General features: G+C 37.7%; 1 protein-coding gene across 1 annotated transcript in view; it reads left to right on the top strand.

Moving 5' to 3' along the window:
* OVCH2 (ovochymase 2) overlaps nt 1-18,331 on the top strand; it is a 49,369-nt gene that overhangs the window by 23,921 nt on the left and 7,117 nt on the right. The window contains exons 13-17 of the mRNA XM_069073389.1: nt 7,375-7,468; nt 8,790-8,921; nt 9,266-9,355; nt 11,135-11,321; nt 13,433-13,502. Of these exons, the coding sequence (XP_068929490.1) occupies nt 7,375-7,468; nt 8,790-8,921; nt 9,266-9,355; nt 11,135-11,321; nt 13,433-13,502 (573 nt within the window). The remainder of the gene's footprint in view (nt 1-7,374; nt 7,469-8,789; nt 8,922-9,265; nt 9,356-11,134; nt 11,322-13,432; nt 13,503-18,331) is intronic.

Here is an 18,331-nt window from a genome sequence, read left to right as displayed (position 1 = left end):
TCCTTCCTTCCTTCCTTCCTTCCTTCCTTCCTTCCTTCCTTCCTTCCTTCCTTCCTTCCTTCCTTCCTTCCTTCCTTCCTTTCTTTCTTTCTTTCTTTCTTTCTTTCTTTCTTTCTTTCTTTCTTTCTTTCTTTCTTTCTTTCTGTCTTTCTTTCTGTCTTTCTTTTCTTCTCTCTCTTTTTTTGTGTTCTTATAAGAAATGACTAATGTGGAAATGTTTTACATGATGGAACACATATAACCTATATTAAATTGCTTGTCTTCTCAGGGAGAGGGGAGGGCAAGGTAAGAGGGAGGGATAGAATTTGGAATTCAAAACTTTAAAAATATTAAAAAATGATTTAAACAGGTAATTTGGGAAAAATAAAATAATCATTAAAAAGAATAATTGATAATTGAGTTGAGTAGCATCTGAATCAGTAATAGAGCTATTATTAGAATCCAGGTAAGAAGACATAATCACAATAGAATCTAATTTATCCATGGCTCCTCACCTGATTTTTGTAACATTGTTCTTTCTTTGTTTTCCTATCTGTCTGATTCTACCAGTCCAATATATGTTGTTGAATAATCACTCATCTCTTTACCATAAACATGTATATTTCCAAAGAGTCTGTCTTTGTCCCTCTTCTCTCTCCTCCATACCCACTTTCATTTGATGATTTAATCTGGCCTCAGACACTTACTAGATGTGTGATCCTCCATAAATTACTTAATCCTGTTTGCTTCAGTTCCTCATCTGTAAAAATGAACTGGAGAAGAAAAGGACAAGCCAATCCAGTATCTTTGCCAAAAAAGCCCCAAAAGCTGTCATAAAGAGCTGGACACAACTGAAACGACTGAACAACAATGCATATCTCTATGTTTCCACTGAATTCCAGTTGTACTTCTTTACTTGGCTGAATGTCCTATTGGATTCTCAAGCTCAATATAGTCAAAATGGAACTCAACACCTTCCCTTAAAAACACACTCCTCCAAACTTTCCTATTTCTTTTTAGGGCATCACCAACTTATCAATCACTTAGTTTCCAAACTTTAGTCATCTTTGGCTATTTCTTGTCCCTTACTTCCTGTAGCTAATCACTTGCCAAATTTTGTCAGTTCTACATCCACAGCATCTCTTCCCTTTTTACATTCTCATGGGCATAACCCTAGTTCAAATCCTCATCTGCTTTCTCTTGGATTATTATAATAGCCTTCTTAATATTCTCCCTACTTCCAGTTTCTTCCTTCTTCAATCCTTCTACAGAGCTTATAAAATAATATTCTAAAGGAACATATCTAAATATGTTACTATACTGCTCAAAAACTTTCAGTGGCTCACTTTTGCTTCTATGATAAAATGATCCCTCCCTGGTCTAGCATTTAAAGCCCTCTATAATATGAATCTTGTTTACCTCTCCAGTTTTATTCCTCATTTCTCTTCATGCATTGTGCATTCTAGCTAAACTTGACCACTGGCTGTTCACTGAATGATACATTCTGTCTCCTACAACTGTGCATTTATACAAGATGTCTGAACATCTGGAATGAACTTATTTCTCGTCTCTGTGTTGTGGAATCCTCATCTTAAGGCTCAGATTACATGCCATATTCTCTACATAATCTTCTCTAATCCTCCCATTTGCTAATCTTCTCTCTGTTTTAAAAAATCCTTTGTATTATACTTATCTTTGAACATGTTGTAGCATAACTGTTTAAGCTTGTAAAGGTCAGTGGCCATTTTGTTATTTTTTTTTATTCCCAAGGTCAATGACAGGGCTTTAAAGAAATAAGTGCTTAATAAATGTTTTTTTAATTGAATTTAATTGTGCAAAAGACTCAACAAAGTTAATTTGCATTTCAAAGGAATCTTCATACTGATAGGCAGCATCCTGTCTCACATAGAAAAGTTATTTTCAGGTCATTTGCTCTGATTGCCCCCAGGAAAAATATTTTTGGTAATCCATTCTTCTCTCTTCTGAGTGGCAACCTTATTTAGTCCTGACAGTGATAATTGGGAGATACATATTTCCTTGAATGGTGTTAAAGGCCAGACTAAAGATTGTGTAGGACTTAGCAAATTCACCCACTGCCACCTCCTTCTGCTGACTCAATGTAGAGAGAAATGACAGAAGCAGGAAGAAATGTGGGGAACATTTTGTGTGACTACAAATTCCTGTGTAGGAAGTTTAAATATTTCTGGGCATAGGTGATGTTTTCATCTTGTTTTGCAGTTAAAGATCTTAGAATCAGAAGAAAATAGTTGACAACATAGATGATTTTGATGAAGATTTGACTGCTTTGCTAAGGAAAAGAAAGTATCTTAAAAATATCAGGTACAAGGTGCTTGGAGAACCAGTGAATCAATTAAAAGGCATTTTGAAAGGGAGGGAGAAAGTTCTCTGATAAAACTGTAAGGCAAGATAACTATGAAAGACAGTAGATATAACACATACACATTTGCTTTTTGGAGGGGAATGCAGGGCAATTGGGGTTAAGTGACTTGCCCAAGGTCACACGGCTAGTAAGTGTTAAGTGTCTGAGGCTGGATTTGAACTCACATCTTCCTGACTCCAGAGCTGGTGCTCTATTGACTGTGCCACCTAGCCACCCTAAGCAGCTTGGTATCTTAAGAGGAAACAAAAAGATACAAAGATTCTTACAATGAATAGAAGGGTGGAATTCTAAAGTCCCTTCCAGCCCCAAGAGTCTAGGATTCCACGATTATTGAAGTAGGCAGGTTGGTATAGATATCTGCAGTTTGTTACTGGATGCAAAGGATTACCATGGATTTAAATGAAAGAAAGAGATGAGGCATTGACTGTGGAATGCAGCTGCCACAGCCATCACCACAACTGCTTAGCCAATGGCCTTTTTGCTTCCAGCTTCAATGCCAAGGAAACTCATGTGTATTATGAAATTGTCACAGAGAATGAGGATGACTTGAACCATAACCCTTAATTTGATCCTAAGCTTCTTTTCCTCAGTAGGAGATTAAGATACCTGAAGAATACAGAGAGGATATCTTTAAGATGAAAGCAAATCCATTCTAATTTTCACTTGAGAATGAAGCTCATTCTCAGAATGGACAGAACAAGGGAGTGGTGAGGTGAAGATAATGAAGCACAGGAAGAAAAGAATGAGTTTCCTACTCACAAGAAGGGATGAAACTCTTAAGATTGGTGCAAATCACAATATTAACACCATTAATGGAGCTGAAGGCTAAGTGATAGGGTTTGGGTCTGGAACGCATTTGCCCATGCATACATGTACGCTCTCACACACACACACACACACACACACACACACACACTGCTGATGAAAGTTAGGAGCCTGAACACTGTTGGCAATTTGTTTCCTAAATGCAGAAGTTGCTGAGAAGTAAAAGGAAAAATTTGAAGAATATAGGAATGAGATAAAAAAGGGAAAAGAGAAGACCAGAAAAAAGAGTAGTGCTGATAAAGTTGCCCCAAAACTAAAAGAGATGTTAATAAAGAATTTGAAAGCAAAACATCAGAAGAGAAAGAGACTAGGAACAAACCCAAGAGAAGCAATTTTGGGTATTGAATTCTTACCTCACTCTTTTCTTTTCACTTTTTATTTCAATTTTTTACAGAGTACTTTATTTAAAAAAAATCTTTGTATTTATTTAAGTAAATATTTCCCAATTAAAAATTTTTAGCATTCATTTAAAAAAAAAACGAGTCCCAGATTCTCTCCCTTTCTGCACCTCCCCCAACTCTTGAGAAGGCAAGTAATATAATGATGATTTTATATTTAACATCATTCAAGACACATTTACATATTAGCCACATGGCAAAAGAAAACACACACAAACCAAGAAGAACAAAAAGAGTAAAAAAATATGCTTCAATCTGCTCTCAGAGTTTATTAGTTCTCTCTCTAGAGGTGCATTGCATTTTTTGTCATAGGTTCTTTGGAATTGTCTTTGATCATTGTCTTGGTCAGAGTAGCTAAATCCTTTCTAACTGATCATCATTACAATATTGCTATTACCATGTACAATGTTCTCCTAGTTTTGTTCACTTCGCTTTGCATCAGTTCATATAGGTTCTTCCAGGTTTTTCTGAAACTAACCTGCTCATCATTTCTTATAGCTTGATAATATTCCATCACGGTCATATACTACAACTTCTTCAGTCATTCCTCAGGTGATATTTGTTCCCCTCAAATCTTAATCCTTTGTCAGTACAAAAAAGCTATTACAAATATTTTTGTAAAGACAGGTCCCTTTCCCTTATCTTTGATTCTTTTGGATTACAGACCCAGTAGTGGTATTACTGGGCCAAAGACTATATAGAGTTTCATAGCCATTTGGACATAGTTCCAGATTGTTCACCAGAATGGTTGGACCAGTTCACAATTCCAACAACAGTGTGTTAATAGTCCTAATTTTTCCAAATTCCCTCTAACATTTGCCATTTTTCCTTTCTGATATGTCAGCCAATCTTATAGGTATGAGGTGATGTAGAATTGTCTTAATTTGCATTTCTCTAGTTAATAGTGATTTAGCCATTTTTACAAAGTACTTCATACAAAGAACTGAATTCCATCATTCAGGCTGTTTTTTTCTAAACTTTTGCCCTTTTCTAGATGTCTTCAGGAATCCACTTCCCATTCATGAAAATGTACTGTAATAACTTTCTTTTCTGTAGTGGAAACACTTCTTTTTTGTAAACAAGAAGTTTATTTAAACAGCAAGATGTTTGACTTGAAGGGAGAACTATCTAGGATCAATTTCTTTATAATAATTTATCCCTACTGAGAGAAGAGATTGCCTCACATGTAACAGCTATGTACAAAAAAGTTATAAAATCATCCCTGGTTTTACAATGATAAAAGAAAAACATTGAAATTATCCAACAAAACAAGGTATGAAAGAATATTTTTTTTTGTTAAACAGTAAGAACAAAATAACTTACTGGAATATAATGATAAAAGTTGAATGAGCATGCCACTAATGGAGAAAAAGGATATTTTCACAGAACCAATTTGTTTTTCCCCCTGCCCATCTCCATTTGATGTTGATCAAAACATACCATTGGCCATTTAGTTAAAAAATATGCATTATGCCTGTGCACATACACCAGTTGCTTTATGTACAATAAAGGAATGGGGGAGGGAATCAAAGAAGAGAGAAAACTATACTGCAGTCGTCAGAATGTGGATGAACCAAACCTTGGTTTTCTAACTGTGAATGTATTGTTCTCCTTGGGAGCACAGTTCTGGAGTAGAGTTGAATATTCTCTTTTTAGTAAGCACCTCCTGTCTGCTGCTAGAATACATAAACTGTATCTTCATCCTCAATTTCCAACTGTACAGGTGTGTCTGTTTCATTGATTGGTTGCCCATCAATTTGGAATCTGATTTGCCTCGTTGACAAACCCTGTCGTTCACAATAGGCTTTCTTTAGTTTACTAAGCGGTGTGTGCCTCTTAGTCTTAAATTGAATCAGAACCATCTTGCCCTGCTACCTTCAAATTGATGCGGTTGTTGTTTTCAGTTCAAAGTCAGGATTTGAATTCGGGTCAAACATTTATTGAGTGCTTGCTATGTGCCAGGGACTAAGCGCTTTTCGTGGGCCGTGGTGAGTCCAGGGGTCTCCTCAGACTCAGCTTCACAAAAGAGGCATCAGGATCGGAGGGAGAAGCAGCAGGGGAAGGGAGGAGGAGGAGGAAGAGAAGGAGGAGGAGGAGGCGGAGGAGGAAGAGGAGGAGGAGGAGGATGGTGGTGATGGTGAGGAGGAAGAGGATGGTGGTGATGGTGAGGAAGAGGAGGAAGAGGAGGAAACACTTATTTCTAGTCCATCCAAAAGAGTGAATAAAACATTTGGAAACTTCAGAAAAGAAAAGAAGAAAAGAAACGGAATAAGAAATAAACAGAGTTGAAAAAATATTTTTAGCCTGCAAGCAGAGCTTGTGTACCAAATAAGAAAATATCCTACTTCAGCTATTTATTATCCATGTGACCTTGGACAAATCATTTCCCCTTTGAAGGACTCAGTTTTATCCTTTGTTAAAAGAGGGAGTTGGATTAGATTATGCCCAATGTGCTAAACTGTTTGAACACATGAGTCTATTCTAGGGCTCTTTCTTCAACAAGATTAATAGATTGTTATTTCAGTGTGGTTTAGTTAACAGAACACTGGAGTGGAATTTAGAAGATCATCCTGTGTTCTGCTACTTGCTAGCCCTGAAACCTCAGGCAAGTCACTTCATGTCTATGACAGAGTGGGTGGGTGAGATCATCTATCAAGTTCCTTCTAAGGTGTACTATTTTGAGTATTTTTTCTAGTCATCTTTCTTACATTTAGAGGAAATCATCACCCTTGGCATACACTTTAGAATTATATTTCTCTTTGGTTTTAAAGTTAGCTACATTCAAGATCAATCTAAATGCAAAGTTATGGTATGGTGTAGAAAGAAGACTGCATTTGGAGCCACAAACCCTGGGTTCAAATCTGTACTTTACCATTTGGAACTGTTTTGGACTAGGAGATCTCTAAGTTTTCTTCCAACTCTGTGAGCCCAAGAGGCATGAACTGATCCAGATTTTCCCAGAGATTAAGCTCTAAAATGCTTCCTCTTTGGAAATCGGGTACCAATGGGACTGAGGTTTATTAAGCTACTGTTTCTGTGTACTTAATATCGACATAAGGGAAAAAATAATAGTTGTGTGACACTGGACAAGTCATTTAACCATGTTTCCCTCAGTTACTCATCTGTACAATGAGCTGGATAAGGAAATGACAAACCAATCTAGTATCTTTGTCAGGTCATGAGGAGTTGGGCATGATTGAAAATGACTGAACAACAGCAACAAATTGCAAACCCTGGTCCAGCCTTTATCAATTTCCTCATCATTGTAGGCAGTTAGAATAGAGCATTGGATTTGGGGCTAGGAAGTACTGAATTTAAATCTCATCTCAGACTTGTAATTAGTTGTGTGACTCTGGGCAAGTCACTTAACCCCTCTATATCTAATGTCAGTTTCATCATTGGTAAAACGAGCATAATAATAGCACCTACCTCCAATCATTGTAAGGATAAAATGAAATATTTATAAAGTGCTTTGCAAACCTTAAAGTACTCTATAAATGCTATCATCATCATCATCATCATCCCTTATCATTATTATCTAGCCATTACCTAATCAGTGAAATCACAGCTCCTGTCCCTCTTTTCCTTTTCCCCTTCACCTAGCACAGTGCCTTGTACACAGTAGGTGCTTAACGAATGTTTTTTTGTATTGGATTTGTCCCATTTACTAGCAAATCTCACCTCAGGGAGGTGATGTAATTCCATCTTTTAATCTAACTTGCAAATTAACAAACCATGACATTGGGTTTTTATATTACATTTTTTTTTCAGCTTGAATTTCAGAACTTTGAACTAGAAGAAAGTGATGACTGCCTCTCAGACTCAGTGACAGTATATGATGATGTGGAAGGGAAGGAAGAACTTGGTTAGTGTCCCATTTTATATTTGATATCCTCTTTTTCCATTTTTAGCTTGGATGATGGATGATGACCAGGGTTTGCAGTGGGGGAAACAGTGCCCAGAATTGGATTAATTCTTTTTCATCAACTAGATTTTCTCAGCCACACATCTCTTTTTGAAGGAAAGGTAGATTAGAAAGATGGGCAGAGGGAGAATGTTTGAACTCATGAAGAAGTCAGAGGAAGACTCCAGTATTCCCTCTATAGCACAAGCATATTGGACTAGTGTCTATCTTGTTCATCTCTAACATTCTGTTTTTATGACAACGAATGGTGCCACAAACAAACTAAGAGAATACCCTTCCTTGTCTTCCCTGGTTCCTGCCACACCAGAGCTTAAGCATGCAGAAAGGCATACGTAGCATAGTGGAAAGTCTCCTAGACTTAGATTTAGAAGGACCTAGGTTCAAATCCTTTCCCTGGAACTTACTAGCTTTGTGACTATGATCAAATCACTTAACCTCTCAGCCTCAGTTTCTTAATTTATAAAACAGGGTGAATAGTGCCACCTAACTGCAAAGTCATAAAGATTATGAAGATTAGTCAGTCAATATACATGGAGTGTCTAGGGTAAGCTAAGCACTGTGCTAGGTGCTGGGGACACAAGGAAGACAAAAGACAATTTATATTTTTAATAATGGTGGAGACAACACACAAACAAGCTGTGGATAAGATAAATTGGAGATGATTGAGAGAGAGAAGGCACTAGTATCATGAGATAAAGTATGTTCTCGTGCTTTCTAATGTGAGGGATGGTGAGGTGGGATGCTTTTAGATGATATTTCTGTTGGGGAGAAGCTACAGAAAATCATGGCTAGGTCCTTGAAATGGACTCTTCATATGCTTTGTGATGGAAAGAGCACTGGACCGGAAGTGTTAATATCTAAGTATGGGTTCTGGCTTTGCCACTGTGTGACCTTCAATATGCCATTTACTCCCTGGGTCTCAGGTTCCTCACTTGGAAAATGAAGGGCTGGAGCAGATGATTGCTAAGGTCTTTTTTTTTTCAACCTCTAATAGTGTCATAGACTAAATCACAGTTGATATGTTGGGGGCAGAAGAAGATTAAAACGTATTTAAAAGAACTGATGCTAATTATACATAACTTCAACTTCCTCTTTCCTTTCAAAAAAAATCTCTGGGTATATCTGAGTTTATTATTTTTTCCCATTAATTGCTTTTGAGAAGGTCTCCCTTTTCTTTTTCTTGCTATAATGTCGGATGTCGCCCTCATTGGTGAGGGGTCCCGGGCAATGCTGCTGGCTTTCCTGGGCTGGGATTGGTTAGCTCGGTACTGCGGCTTTGCTGTACCCCCTCCTGGGCTGAGCTCCTCTGGTGTCATGCTAATCAGCTTCCAGGCAGATGAAAGTCGGGTCTTCAGGGGATTCCAGGCCAACATCTCCTTCATCTCAGAAACAGGTAAATAACAGCAAACTCTTGATTAGTGAGCCCATAGTCCCCAATGCTCCAACTTCTTCCAGTCTTCTTCAACTGGCTCCCATCTTCTTCCAAGCCCTTTCCAAAGCCCATTTGCCTCTTTAATCACTTTGGTGCTTGAGTGATGCTGCTTCTCCCAAGGGTTTCCAGAAAGCCCATACACAATTAAATTAAAACATGAAAAAGCCTGAAATAGATTTGGTTTTCTAATCCTAGCATAGAGCACAATCTTAATAGTGGCATTTTCCTGCTGAATCCTAAAATCCTGTTCTAAAAGTACAGGAAAGAGGACACTGTTTTCTCTGCACTATTTTTATTATTCTCTTTTTGCCCAGATTTAAATATCTTAGGCACAGAGGATGAGTCTGAACTTCCTTCAGCTGGCCATGGCACAGTTACAGACCTGGGGGCTGCAGGTGAGTAATTTGGAAGCCTACTGAGAGCTACAGCGAAGATACATACACAAAAGAACAAAAATCAAACTTAGCTGGAATTATGGATTCTGAGTACCTTGCATTGTTAAACCATAATCTGAATTGCAAATTGTCTCAAATTCATGGAAGGTATTGAGTTCCCCATCACTGGAAGTCTTAAAGTGAAGGTATTTGTGATATTCTAGAAGATTTCTGTTGAGGTGAAGCTTGGACTAGACAACTCTTGAGGATCCAGTGAACTCTATGATCCCAGAATTAGGGTGTAGTTAATATAGCATAAGCTGTCCTGGGAGCCAGGACATCTCATTCTAGTGAGGATGGGCCACTTCTTCACTATGTGACTTGGGATGACCATTTCTCTTCCCTGTCTTTCAGTTTCCTCGGTAAAACAATAGGCTACTCTAGATTGGGGTTCTTAACCTGGAATCTATGAACTTGAAAATATTTTGATGAAAATTCCAACATAATTGGTTTCCTTTGGAATAATATGTATTTTATTTATTTAGAAAAATGAGTCTGAGAGGGGTTGATAGAATTCCCTAGCCTGCCAGAGGGGTCCATGATGCAAAAATGTGAATAATCCCTAATGGATATGAACCTTAACATCTTTTCTGGCTCACACATTTTGCAGTTCTCAGACTTATCTGTTAGCAGTGAGATTAGATTGGAGGGGGAGAGAGGAGAAGGGAAGAGACTAGTTAGAATGCTATAATCCAGGCAAGAAGTGATAAATGTCAGGCTTATGGTGGTAGCATTGTGAGTGACAAGAGATAGGAGGAATATGTTAAGAGAATAATCCAGAATAAGGGTATACTTTTTTTTTTTGGTGTCATGAACCTCTTTGGCAGTCTGGTAAAGCCTGTGGGCTCCTTTCCAGAATACTTTTTTTTTTAAAATTCACAATTGAAAGAAATGTTAAATTTCGTTGGACATTAGTGAAAATGAAGACATATTCCCCCCAACCCCAAATTCTTGTACTCTAGATCAGTGCTTCTTAAACCATGGGTCTAGGCAGGGTTTTGAAAAATTTGGCAACAGTAAAAGGTTTCTGAATGTGCAACAACCACAAATGAATTAAAAACCCAACATGTAATGAATCTGAAGTGTTTCTGGTAGCTCTTGCCGGTGCTACACTATACAGCTTCACTGAACCCTTGGTTCTGAATACAAAGCATGTGCACACTTTGCACTGTGTATGCTGTTAGGTTACGCAAAGTCAACAAATAGTGCTGAAGTGTGAAAAGGGAACATGAAACATGAAAAGGGGTAAGGAGTTGAAAAAGTTTAAGAAATCCTGTCCTAGATTAAGAATCTCTTATATAGAGGAATTGTGTCATGATAGGCTGAACACAGTGAAAATAAGGGGGGAGAGATGCTTTTGAGGTGTATTGCCTAGTGGTCATTGAAGACTGCCTTATAGTGTATTTTTTTTAATCTCTTTTTTTTTTTAAAGCAATTGGGGTTAAGTGACTCGCCCAGGGTCACATAAATAGTAAATGTTTGAGGCTAGATTTGAGCTCAGGTCCTCTTAACTACACGGCCAGTGCTCTGTCTACTGTATCACAGAGCTACCCCTTGAATATCACTTTTATTTTTTCCATTTTATTCCAGTTTGGAGTACAGAGGATACCTTATTCTTCTTTGTCTCTGGGTTTTGGGAAAGGATTCCAAACATGTCAGCCCCTCAGTAACTGATTGTTGTTATGGTCGATATATAAGCTGATGGACAATCTTGATATAATTTTATTCCCCTCTTCCTAGGTGGCCACTGTGGAGCAGCTTCCAAGCCTCCCAGGTTTCTCTTCAACAGGATTGTGGGAGGACAGCCAGCAGCAGCCAGGTCTTGGCCCTGGCAGGTCAGCCTGCAGATCACTGCAAAACATCTCTGTGGGGGGACAGTCATTGGGAAGAGCTGGGTGGTTACAGCTGCCCATTGTTTTAATGATAAGTAAGTACAATGGGAAGGTCTGGTGGATTTATCTTTAGCCCTCAGTCTTCAAAGGATCCTTCACTGCTCTGAATGATGGAAGCACTCCCAACTACTTGGGCCAACAGCCTCATCTTAGAAGGTCTTCTTGTGCTCTTTATTGCGGATTGTCATATTTCCTTCCTTCTTACTCAGATGGGTTCACCAAAATAGTCCTAGCAGCTTCTTTTTTTGTCTATAAACTCCTCTTTATTTTCACCTGCTGGTCTTGCCACTGGGAAGACACAACTCTTCAACATGAAGGAATTAGAGAATAATACATGGAGGTCATCAAAGTGACTTTAGACACAAATAGAGTTCTAAACGGAGAACAGACAGATGTATGGAGAAGTAGAATGGAGACAAATTTAGGACTTAGAGATTCTCACTGGTATGTCCACCTTTTGATGTCCTTATTGGAACTTGGAAGTCCTGTTCCAACTAGGCAGTCTGGGTTAAGTGACTTGCCCAGGGTCATACCACTACTGAGTCTCTAAGGCTGGATTTGAACTCAGATTCTCCTGATTTCAGGGCCAGTGCACTCTCCACCATGCCACTTAACTGCTCCCTATCAACTAGCTCTTAAAGCAGTACCTGCTGATAGACAATTAGGACCTCATGTCTACTCTGTGGCACTACCTATTACTATTACAGGCACCACCTGTTATGTAGCAGAAAAGATGGAAACATTTCCCACTGCCAAACTCCAAAACTCCTATCCTAGAGTGCCATTTTAATATTCATTTTTTCTGTCTTTTTTATTGCTACCATTTATCAAGTAACCATCTGGGGAAGGGGACTTTGGTTCAGTGGCAAGAACAGTTCCTGGGATATTGCCTTATACACACTGTTGGGAGCTTATGGGAACATTATGAGTGACATGAGTGCCATAGCTTATATATAATGCATCCATTACACTGTCAGGGGAGGAGAGGCTCAGGTACAGGAAGAGGTTGTCCTCTGGCTCTGTGAAATCTGCATCTTTGCCCACATTCAGGGTACTTATTCAGTACTTTACATGTTCCCCATCAACCATGATTATTACATGATAATCATTTCCTGCATCCTGTGTGGTTTCTCTGAACCCTGGCATTAAAGTCCATAAAATCCCATTTGCCATATTATTTATATAACTGATATTCTGCTTCACTGATTGAATTGGTAACAATAGCAGGCAAATAATTATCTGAGTCTATGGACTTATGTTTAGTGACTACTTGGTGTAATGGAAAGAACACCAAACTTCAAGTCAGAAGATCTGTGTTTGAATACCATGTATTCCACCTGGTACCATTTTCCTCATCTTTAAATTGTGGATAGAAAAATCTTTCTTTACTTAACTTAAAGAAATGTTATGAGGATCAAGTGAAATAATGTATGTAATGCCTTTTATGCCTCTCATAACCCAAATAATTGCCACTTATAAGCAGCAACCTATTTGCAACTTTGACTTTCTGTTGTCTTTTGAGGAACCTGAAAATCTGATATTCTGAGATCATTATGTTCTGTGATTTTTAGCTATATCATCACCACTATTGATACAAAAGATTTTTTTAAGTAATGAACAGCTCGGGATAATTGGAAGTACTAAATAACTTTCCAAAATGGGATCTTGCCTGATATCCTCCTATTCTATACTGGGCTCATCTCATTATCTATAGTGCCTATTTATTCATTCAAGAAACATTCACTGAACAACTATCCTGTAGTAGAATGAACATTGGTGGTAGTAGATATTTGAGTTCCAGTTTAAATATGACATTTTGTAGCTGTGGGGACTTAGGGAAACCACTTAACCACCCTGAACTTGAGTTTCCTTATGTGAAAAATGAGGATAATGTTATTCTCATGAGCTATCTAACAGAGTTATTATGAGCTAGGTATTTCACAGACCTTAAGACATTATAAAAATTCAAGTTCTGATTGTGTACAGGACACTCCTCTGGCCTAGGTTATGCATGAGTCTGGTCATTGTCTCAAGGGACTCAGAGGGAATCATGTGACTTTTATTTCCGACATTGTTTTCTGTTTCAGCAGATAGTGGGGCTGTAAGTGAAAAGTCTTCTTAGAATTCTCCCTTCCTTTTTGTCTAGGAAGCAACATGTGCCTGTGTGGATGGTAATTGCTGGAGTCCATGACCTGACTGAACGAAACAACCAACAGGTAAGGCAAAATCTTAAGTCTTTAAAAATAATTCATTTTTGCAATTTTATTTGAGTATAAATTGTTCTAATTCTTCTCACTTCACTCTGCAGCAGTTCATACAAGGCTTTCCGGGCTTCTCTGCAACCATTTCTTTGTTTCTCATATCACAACAATAGCATTCTGTTACTTTGAAATACCATAATTTGTTCAGTCATCCTCTAATTAATAGGAACCCCACCCCCCCAGTTTCTAGTTCTTTTCCACCACACAAAAAAGTAACGTTCTTTCTCTGTTCTCTTTGGTATTTAGTCTTAGTAGTAGCATTGCTGGGTCAAAGGGTATGACAATATAGTGACTTTTCTGGACATTGTAAAAATTTGCTTTCCAGAACAGCTGTACTAATTTGCAGATCCACCAACAAAGAATCAATGTGCCTGTTTCCCTGAAATTTCCTTAACCCTAGTCATTGATAGACTGGGCACAGTAAGAAGCCAGTCTCTTGAGCTTCAACCTTGACTCTTCCTCCTCTTGCCTCATGGATTGACTAAGCCAGATTGTACTTGATGAAACCTCTCCCTTGATCTCCCAATGTGGAAAAATCAGTGTTAGCCCCATGGAGTCTACTTAGTTCTTCTCAGGTCCTGACCTTATCCCCACACAGAAGAGGGAATATACTGAACAATAAACAGAAAATGCTCACAATGATGCTCATGGTATTGGTCTACTAGGACTGAGGTCTGAATACATATAACATTGGTTACATATGGTACGTTATTTCTGACTCTAGCCACATAGTTACTATTTGAGGCTGCCTTCATTCTCCTAGACATTTTTGAGGGATGCCATCATCACAAACACTTCAAATTGGCATTTGAAAAATAGTTTTAACAATTGCATAAGACTAGGTTGGATGAGTGAGATAATCTGTTATTGAAAAATTAGGGGAGGTTGTCCTATACTACTAGGCTGTACAAATGAAAGAAAGGAGCCCCCCCCCCCCCCGGTGGAGAACTATCAATCATTTAAGACTGAATTTAGAAGTTTTTGACTGTGTTGGGGACAGGGGGGAATCCTCTGTGGTGACAATGGATATCAGGAGTGTGGGCTGAGGAGATGCTGTATTGATGAAGATATTCCAAAGAAGGTTAAGTGAGAGTCTGAAAAATTGACTCTCAGGGTCACTCTTTTAATTCATTTCAATCCAGCAATGATTTCTAGTATCTACTGGCATGGGTGGTGCTCCATATATGAAACTGACTCCTTCCTTAGCTCAAAGAATCCTTCAGGTCTTCTAAAGTACAGATGATGGATGATTTCCTACATGAGGCTTTTCCTGATGTTCCCCAGTTGTTAGTGTCCTTTCCTACTCGAAACTACTTTATGTTTATGTCTCAGCATATGCTTTGCATCTCTATGCTCGGGTGGAAGCTTCTTGAGGGCAGGGATTAGTTGGTTTTTTAACTTTCTCAAGGTTTAGCAAAGTGTTTTCTATATTGTAGGCATTTAATAATACATATTTGTTGAATTGACCCACCTGCAGATATCTTAATAGGTCCGATAATATGTTGTTAACAATTACCTGGAAGAGTGGGAGAGGGGTTGGGCTTAGGGTTGTGAAGAGTATACACAGTTCTTAGGGCTCCAGGTCAGTACAGATTTCATGTTTCTAGTAGTTTATATGGAGACCCTAATCTTACAAGGATGGTTACTCCTAGGTTCACTATGACCAGTGTCTCCAACCACCTTGTCCAACATTGTGGAGGATAACCAAACTTGGGGGAAAAACCTTCTAGGAGAGGTGTGGAAAGGAGAGGGGAAATGCAACACAAAGGCCATGGATAAGGATTTAAATAGTGGTATGAGTTCAATATATTTAGGTAGGATAAGAAATACAATTATTGCTTGTTTATGTGAGACTGGTCTCTTATAATTTTTTCATTCCAAGTACTGCAGTATGAGAAGACAATGATTGAAATAGGTTATTCATGTCTGAGAATGGGGCATAGTTTTCTGGACCATAATTTAATATATAGCATGACAGTTTCTTGTTCAGAGATGCAGTATACCTAAGAAAGATTGGTAAAAAATTATTTACCTGGAGTTTTACAAATTTAATCAAAAGGCATTAAATTTACAAGGAAGTAGGAGAGAGAAAAATGTTTATAGACCCACACTAGATACCATAGAACAGGAATTTTTCATTTTGGGTCCATGAATTTGTTTTTAAATTATATTTCAATATAATTGGTTTCTCTTGTAATCTTAGGTGTATTTTATTTTATGTATTTAAAAACATTCTGAGATGGGATCCATGGGCTTCACCAAACTGCCAGTCTGTGATGGACAAAAGTTAGAACTTCCAATTTTAAGAACAGTTGCAATGTAGGAAGAAGAACAATAATGGAGACACAGAAATTCCTAACAGGCAAAATTACATAAAAGAATCATGAACTTAGATGTCTCTAGAGAGACTTACAAGCACAAAATATGGGAAAAACCCAAGATGAGCTACAGATCTTAATGAAGGTAGACAAATAGGACATTTTTGGTATTATTGAGTTATAGTGGAATATGAAATCTATAGTGGGAACATGATTCTGGAAATACAAAAGTTCACTAAAGAAAATATTTCCTTAAAAGTTAGAATTGGGGCAAGCAAAAGCTAGTGACTCCATGAGACATTAAAAATGGCATAATAAAATCAGAAGAATGAAAGAATAAAGAAAATATGAAATATTTAATTGGAAAAACATCTGACCTGATCAAAATCAAGGAGAGATAGTGTAAGAATGATTGTACTACCTGAAAGCTATGATAAAAAGGTGCCTAGACATCATCTTTCAAGAAATTATCAAGGAAAACTGTCCTGATATTCTAGAACCAGAGGGGAAAATAGAAATGGAAAAAATCTACTGATAACCTTCAGAAAGAGTTCCCAGGATATTTGTAGCCAAATTCCAGAGCTCCCACATCAAGGAGACAATATTGCAAGTAACCAGAAAGAAACAATTCAAATATGTAGCCACAGTAAGGATAACACAAGATTTAGCAACTTCTATATTAAAGAATCAGAGGACTTGGAATATGATATTACAGCAGGCAAAGGAGCTAGGATTACAACAAAAAAATCACCCACCCAACAACACTGTGTGTAATCCTTCAGGGGAAAAAAGGATATTCAATGAATTACAGGACTTAGAAGTATTCCTGATGAAAAGACTAGAGTCGAATAGAAAATTTGACTTTCAAACACAAGACTCAAGAGAAGCATAAGAAGGTTAAACAAGAAAGAGAAATCATAAGGGATTCAATAAGATTAATCTAATTATAGTCTTAACATGGGAAGATGATACTTGTAACTCCAAAAACGTTATCATTATTAGGGTAGCTAGAAAGGGTGTATATATATATAGGGGCAGAGGTGTAAATCGAAGATGATGTAATGATCTCTTAAAAAATAAAGTTAAGGGTGAGAGAGGAATGTACTGGCAGAAGGAGGAAGGGAAAGGTAGAATAGGATAAATTATCTCATATGAAAGAGGCAGGAAAGAACTTTTACAGTGGAGTAGAATATAGGGGACAGAGGGAGCACTTAAATCTTACTCTCAATGGAATTTGCTCAAAGATGGAATAACATAGACACTCATTCCAGTATATAAATCTATCCTACTCTATAGAAAGGAAGGAGGACAAAGGAATAAGAGAAGGGGGCTGATAGAAAATAGGGTGGATTGGGGAAGGTGGTAGTCAGAAACAAAACATTTTTGAGGATGGACAGGGTGAAAGGAGAGAAAGAGAGGGATAAAGAGGGAGAAAATAAGGTGGAGATAAACGCACAGTTAATAATCATAAATGTGCAAATTTTCTCTGAAATAAAGCCCTCATTTATCAAATATATAGAGAACTGAGTCAAATTTATAAGAATACAAGTCATTCCCCAATTGACAAAAAGATCAGTGAACAGGCAGTTGTCAGATGAAATAATCAAAACTCTCTATAGTTATATGAAAATGCTCTAAGTCACTACTGATTAAAGAAATGCAAATTAAAACAACTCTGAGGTACCATCCTATACCTATAAGATTGACTAATATGATAGAAAAGGAAAATGACAAATGTTGGAGGGGTTGTGAGGAAATTGAGACACTAATACAGTGTTGGTAGAGTTGTAAACTAATTCAACCATTCTGGAGAATAATTTGGGACTGTGCCCAAGGGGCTATAAAACGATCCTTTGACCCAGCAGTACCATCACTAGGTCTGTATCCCAAAGAGATAAAAAAAAACAGAAAGGACAAGCACCTCTGTGTACAAAAATATTTAAACTAGTCCTTTTTGTAGTGGCAAAGAATTGGAAATTGACAGGATTCCCATCAATGGGGGAATGGCTGAACTAATTGTGGTACGTGATGGCAATTTTGTATTATAAGAAGTGACAAGCAGGATGCTCAGAAAAACTTGGACTTGCATGAACATGAACAAAGTGAAATGAGCAGAACTAGGAGAACGTGGTACCCAGTAAACAGAAATATTGTATGATGCTCACCTGTGAATGACTTAGCTATTCTCAGTAACAGAATGATCCAAGGCAATTCTGAAAGACTTATGATGAAAAATGCTATCCACCTTCAGAGAAAGAACTGAATGAATCTGAAGAATGCAGATCAGGAGTATACATTTTGAAACTTCTTTCTTTTTTATTTTTTTGCTGTACTTTCTTTTACAGCATGACTAATATGGAAATATTTTTTTTAACGACTGCATATGTACAACCTATATCAAATGCTTACCTTTTCAATGAGGGGGAAGATGAGGGAGAAAGGGAGAGAGGGAGAGAATTTGGAACT

The sequence above is a fragment of the Petaurus breviceps genome, unplaced genomic scaffold (assembly GCF_028583685.1).
Source record: "Petaurus breviceps papuanus isolate PSGF00001 unplaced genomic scaffold, PetGlider_PUasm1.0 140, whole genome shotgun sequence".
NCBI lineage: Eukaryota > Metazoa > Chordata > Mammalia > Diprotodontia > Petauridae > Petaurus > Petaurus breviceps.
Note: the sequence above shows the minus strand (reverse complement) of the source record. Positions and strands in the feature narration are given on the sequence as shown.